Source organism: Cornus florida, unplaced genomic scaffold (genome assembly GCF_030987335.1).
Source record: "Cornus florida cultivar Cherokee Brave unplaced genomic scaffold, ASM3098733v1 CherokeeBrave_3.0.0_Hap2_Chr11, whole genome shotgun sequence".
In the NCBI taxonomy this organism is placed as follows: Eukaryota; Viridiplantae; Streptophyta; class Magnoliopsida; order Cornales; family Cornaceae; genus Cornus; species Cornus florida.
Window position 1 is genome coordinate 29,300,498 of NW_026775581.1, and position 6,334 is coordinate 29,306,831.

At 36.2% G+C, this 6,334-nt stretch overlaps 1 protein-coding gene across 1 annotated transcript in view; it reads right to left on the minus strand.

Moving 5' to 3' along the window:
• Positions 1 to 6,068, minus strand: part of LOC132282561 (uncharacterized) — a 32,624-nt gene extending 26,556 nt beyond the window's left edge. The window contains exons 1-8 of the mRNA XM_059784286.1: positions 5,936 to 6,068; positions 5,741 to 5,839; positions 5,506 to 5,572; positions 5,189 to 5,299; positions 3,579 to 3,774; positions 2,735 to 2,820; positions 2,231 to 2,426; positions 1,935 to 2,046 (exon numbers count right to left, since the gene is read on the minus strand). Coding sequence (XP_059640269.1) covers positions 1,935 to 2,046; positions 2,231 to 2,426; positions 2,735 to 2,820; positions 3,579 to 3,774; positions 5,189 to 5,299; positions 5,506 to 5,572; positions 5,741 to 5,834 — 862 coding nt within the window. The 5' untranslated portion in view covers positions 5,835 to 5,839; positions 5,936 to 6,068. The remainder of the gene's footprint in view (positions 1 to 1,934; positions 2,047 to 2,230; positions 2,427 to 2,734; positions 2,821 to 3,578; positions 3,775 to 5,188; positions 5,300 to 5,505; positions 5,573 to 5,740; positions 5,840 to 5,935) is intronic.
• Positions 6,069 to 6,334: the final 266 nt, after the last annotated feature.

Below are 6,334 nucleotides of genomic sequence, written 5' to 3' on the forward strand. Positions count from 1 at the left end.
TCTCCTTCTAACTTCTAAGGTTGTCGAGAGTGAGGATGCTTCCAAGGGCAACAGTCCAAGTGAAGAAAGCCACCTTCAATGGGGCTTTAGTCCTCCAAATAGCTTTCCAAGGGAAGGTGGGGCGTGGAGATTCCACAAGGCTTAGGTAAAACGACCTAAACTCAAACACCCCTCTCAAGGTGGCCAGCCACACCATCTTGTCCATACCCACGCCCTCCACCACCTACCTATAGATCAATCCCAGGAAATCTGTGACCTCCAAAAGCTCCCAATCATTAAACTCTTTACGAAACTGCACATCCCAAGTCACCCTCCCATTATCGAGCTGATAATGGTCAGCAACCACAGCATACTTATTCACGGAAATCCTGAGAAGGTGGGGAAACCTACGAGCCAAAGCAAAGTCCCCACACCAATTAACATAGCGGAAACGATAATTGAGAATAATATCTTCTATTGCTGGCAACTACACCAAATCTCCTTTTGACTTTTCCTTATTTATTTATTTATTTCCTTCTATTCTCCTTACCCTTTCAGCCTCCCTAATTTGCGATGATTCTTTTGGCTTTTCCTTATTCATTTAGTTCCTTCTATTCTCGTTACCTTTTCAGCCTCCCTGATTTGCAATGATCCTGTATGCTCAGATAATCGTGAGCGAGCTGTTCTACATCACCAATGGTCCTCCCAAAAGCTGACATGTCTCCCACTCCGAACTCTGAACCGGATCAGTTTGCAGCTCATGGTTAAATTGTAAAATCCTTGTTTAGATTGAAAAGGACATTATGGTAATATAAGGTAGATTTTAAATGGCAGTTACAATTGGCCAAGGCATCAGTTGGTCTAAGGGAAAATCTGCAACTTTCTTTCTTTCTCAAGTCAATCGTGGCCTTTCTGGTTTATTCTCAGATTCATTTGACTCAATGACATTGTGGGTCATGAGAATTGGTTACTTGAGGGCTGTTTAGTCATTTTTATTTCTAACGGTCATCTTCTCTAACATATACATTTCAGTCATACATATATATGATTCTCTCTCTCTCTCTCTCTCTCTCTCTCTCTCTCTCTCTCTCTCTCTCTCTGATGGTAATCAAAAGCAAAAATTAATCTACTCTTTCAATCTGTAAAAATCAGAGAGCCAGGTGTGTGCTAATTGTAATTAAAGATTCTTCAAGCAAAGGTCAGGAGAAACTGAAAAGAGGAGAGTTCATAAAACAGAGCATTACTGATCCCTTGAAAAGCAAGCTTCAAATATTACCATTCGCAAAAGAACATTGCCATATCAAATTCAAGAAGATACAGGAAAGAGGTTGGCCTGTTCCATTCCTTCTTCCAGTGATTTAGCCAAGTTTTATAAAGACTGAAAATGTTCTCAAATGTTCTATGAAAACTGAATTGCAAGACTCCATTCGAAATCAGTTGAGGCATTTGCTGAGACTTCTTTCTGAATACCACTGATATATAGAATCTCATTCTTATTCTTACATATTCTATCAGATTGTGATCTTGTACGTAACATTTCATTTCCTTCTCTCTATTTGAATTGTGGCAAGAGTGAGACGCATATAAACAGGAGGGGGGTTGGTTTGTAGCAGTGAAACATTTCAAAAGTGAGTGGTTTGTGAGCAGTGCATAAGTGATTAGTTAGCAAATTGTAATCTTTCTTGAAAGAGAGTGGACAGTTGACTGGGTTTAACAACCCCGTGAATGTTTTACAACCCCCTCTTGGTTCGTTGGGGGGGGGGGGGGGGGGGGGGGGGGGAATGAACACCCCATCAGATAATGAGAAGAAGAATGTCATAAACAGAAATTTAACATAGGATACAATAAAGTTGAGAGTAACATTTACAAAGACTCGACAAGTAACTCAACAGAAGTATTGGCTCTAAAGCTATGGTGCCCATTTGTTTTATTGTAAGAAGAGATTTATTACAGACCTTTCAATATGAAAACCCGTGTCTTCGCATTAGAAATTGGAAATCTATGACCAAGCCAAAAAAATTCCGTCATAGATGCAGCCTGTTGAGATCTTGCCTCAGCCATAACAGCCTGCAGATCAAGACAATGCAAAACATAGGCAATAATGGGAAGCATCAACTGTCAAAGACATTCTTTTTAAAAGTTCTCAGACAGAAGCAATACTCTCAAATAATTGAATTATTGAAGCAATAAAATCAGTAAGTTATACAGCATTTGTGGTTGAGGCAGACTCTTTTCAAATAATTAAACTCACCTCCAGTTTAGCTTTAAAAAGGTCTAGTGCAGGCCCTTCCATTTCACCCATGTTTATAAGATCAGAAGTCTGTAAATTTGACTCGCCAATTTTGTGTAGGCAGTACCTTATATTTGGTTCCAATTCCTCAACACGCTCACGGCACAAAACTTGATTCTCTAGGTCTCCATATTTTCCGAGTTCCTCATAAACAGCCCTATTACATAAATGAAGTTATTCAAAATGCCATCTACTAAAGGGAGAGGAAGAGAAAAGCCACCCAACCAGCAAAATTCAAAATAGGTGAACAAAAAGGTTTTCAAGGAGCTAGATGTAGAAACATACATGTTGCAGCTAAATTGAACTCACAAATGTTTATCCCAATTTTCTATGTTCAAATACAGATTTTAGTCCTATTTGATTTTAGTTGAACTTTAGATTTACACATCAACATGGCACACGGGTATTTTAATTTTAGCATTACGCCAACAATAAGCAATTTTGAATTATGAGGCTAGAATGTACCTGGCACTCTTGAAACTCTTCAATGCAATGTCCCAATTCTGATCTAGTTCAAACAACAAATTCCCTTTCATGTAAGAGGCATAGGCCTGCAAATTAGTGAGCAAACCTTGCTCAATAACAGATGGAAGACATTGCATTTCATTAACTGAAAGGTAAGACCAGTACTAAAAGATGCATAAATCAAATCAGAACTTTTCATTCCTTTTATGTTGGGTTCTGGGGAGAAATTGTAAATCTTTGAGGGAGATAGTTGATTTTTGGATACTTTGAGAGATTAGGGACCCAATTTGGTCCTTGGGTAATTTCTTGGCATGTGTTCCCCTTTTGAATGCCTTCTAATTTTATCTTACTTATCAAAAATAATAATAATAATAATAATAATATTGAAGAAAAATGGTCAGTGACAAAAATAATATATAAATGTATAATGATATAAGCGAGAGGAAAATCATGTCTGGCTCTTGCCATGCCCAGCCGGAGGAGATCAACATATCAAGCGAGACATAATCAAAGGTTATCGATCAGATCGAAGGTTTTAAATCATCACAAGGAGATGTGTTAGGTATATTAGTCATGTGTGGGCATGTTCTTACTTAAAACTAGTTTTATAATGTGTCAAAGTGTCTTTAGTCGTTCAAGGACATCTGTTGAAGACATGCAGACACATTATCGCAAAAAACACAGCATGAAATTCGCATCCTCAATCACATATCTAGGGCACACGAAATTGACCTTAGATATACCTAAATCATGAAAGGGTTGCAGGTTGAAAATTCTTAAAACGAACTTGAAGGTGCAAAAGCAAATAGTAACAACAAAAAACAACTGAACTAAAAAGACAAACCTCAGCTTCTAAAGATGTTCTGGTATCTCCTTTGATGGCGCACAATTCTGCAAAAAGTGTAGACCATTTTACTGCCTTCCTCAGCCTACCAATCAGGTAGCTGCGTTGGCGTGCATTTGGACCATCTGGCAGCTGCCTTTTTTCCATGGCATGACTCCAAGCTCTTTCGGCCGTATAAAGAACCAAATGGAGAAATCTATATTGGGCCAAATAATTTAAACCATTAACTGACAAGTGACAACTTTAACATGTTAACCTATGATACTCATAATTACTATGAAAAACCATCGCAGTTCTAACATCTCTAGATCAGATTATCCATATCATTAATCACACTGAAACGCAAAGCCTCAAACAAGTAAATAAAATAATAAATATATTAATTTATATATTTAAGTTGATCCTCAAAAAATTAATAATTTGTAACAGTTAATTAAAGTCAAATGAAAAAAATTATATTATAAGAAAGTAGCTGATGCAAAGAGCTTAAGCTGAATAAAGGAAACAACTTGGGGAATACAATTTTTTCCCAGGATACTGGTGGTATATTTTATTTCAAAATACCTAAGCATGAACTGGAATTATGCGCAAAGCCAGACAACCACAGAAACACTCGTGCACACATATTTACATTGGTAAGGTACAGATATTTTACAAAAGAGCATGCTATTCGTATGGCCAAAAAAGAAATGAATAGAAAACATGCTTATCGCCATAATGACAAATAAAAATAATAAGCTAGTTGTAAAATAACTTAATCAACTTAAGAGAGTCATTTACAACTTCTCAAAACAATGTTCAACTCACTATATTGGGTTTGACAAATATGGTTGCATAACTTGCATCGAACACACACAGAGAGAGGGGGAGAGAGAGAGAGAGAGAAGAGGAGGGGAGGGGGATTCACATGGATGATTCAAACACATTCTCATCAAACTGTTCAGAAGTGACAAAAGCGTGAAATATTCACCTGATTGGTGAAGACTCCATTAATAAATTCTTTTAGTAATCTCCTTCATTGGTTTATGATCTATTATTTCTCAAAGAAACTATGCTTTTCTTTTGGTAAGGGGGATTATGGATTTCTATCAGGAAAATATAACTTTTAGTAAGTCCTCATTGCTTTTATGCCAACTAAATGTCATGAACTATCTCAATTTTGTCATTTTCAGGCCGCCTAGAGCCCCTGTAGATTTTTTAAGGAAAATAGAAGGAACTCATAGCAATCATGCTTGTGTCCTCAATCGTATATGACATTTACCAATAAAGTTCATTGTAAAAAATGTTACATAAGAGTTGCTACAGTGGAATGTACAAAGAGAGGAGTCACAATTCACTACAAGTTTATAAAGTTTTCATTTATTAATCCCATGTCCTTGTTGCAGTCAAACAGATCTTAAGTGTATTGTATTTCATTCTCAATGCGTTCAAGTATATGATTGTGAGAGTTCACAATTTAAAGAAATCCTTTTAGAGTCAATGGCAATTAAACAAAACCCCAAATATAGCAATGCCCAATAACATCTTTCTCAATTTGAAGATTTATTCCCAACATTTACATCATATGAATATCACAGAACTCCAAATCCGAGAGATCGATCAAAACGCACCTCACTTCGGTGACAGTAGTTGGGGTTATTGCTTTTTTGTTGTATTTACCACGCCCATGTGTAAACTTCAATGATTTATACAACCTCCGCAATCGGGCAGTACAATATCTCCTGTAACACCAATGAAATTAATTCCACAACCCGACTATATCAATTATATATCACCCATTACTTATCAAAAAAAAAAAAAATTATATATCACCCATTAGAAAAAGTTTCTACTTATATATCACCCATTAGAAAAAGTTTCTATAGATTGAGGCCAAAATTTGAACTTTTAAGCATATAAATGCCTAAAAATACAAGAAATCTTGTACCGGTAGCGAGTGTAATCCCCAAAACGTAATCCATGCTGCATCTGAGATGATTTCAAGAGCTGCAACACTGTACGGCCGAAGCAACTCAGCTTAATTAGGTAAGAAGATTCGTTTATTATAACATAAATATATATATATATATGTGTGTGTGCATACATATACAGATAAAAAAAAAGAAAAGAAAGAGAGAGAGAGTAATTCAGGGAGAAAAAGAGCGAGAGTAGAAGTGAATCACCATTGATTGAAAACTTGGGGTTGTTGATCTGATCAGGAGAGCTTGATTTTTTATCGTCTATTTCCATAACTGACACTTGGTTTTCCTTCCCCATCAATCCTTCACAGATAGATATAGATTATATATACATACGATCACATCAATAGATCTGCAAATTACATTGCGCAACAGACAGATACATACATAAATACATACCTGGACTTGTAGCTGTAGGTCTTCCGGGACACTGATGCGCACACGGCGGCCCCCTTGACGTAAAACGTTGCCTTACGTTGTTTGGCTGGCTTCTCTGCCCTCTCCTCTCCTCTCCAATAATTTGGAATTACGGGTCGGAGTTATGGGTCGGGCCATCAGCAATACCTCCTAACACAGTGGAAAGTGCAAAAAACAAAACAAAAAACAAAAAAAGAAAGAAATCCTGAATTATTGAAATTATTAATTTGTTGTAATTAAGGACAAACTCATCACAAAAAACTATTAATATTATACCCTTTGTTATTAAATTTGTCATTTTTTATTATATTTTCTCTCATTTAAATATTAATTATACCATTTACCTTAATTTTATAATTAGTATCAATTGATTATAAAAAT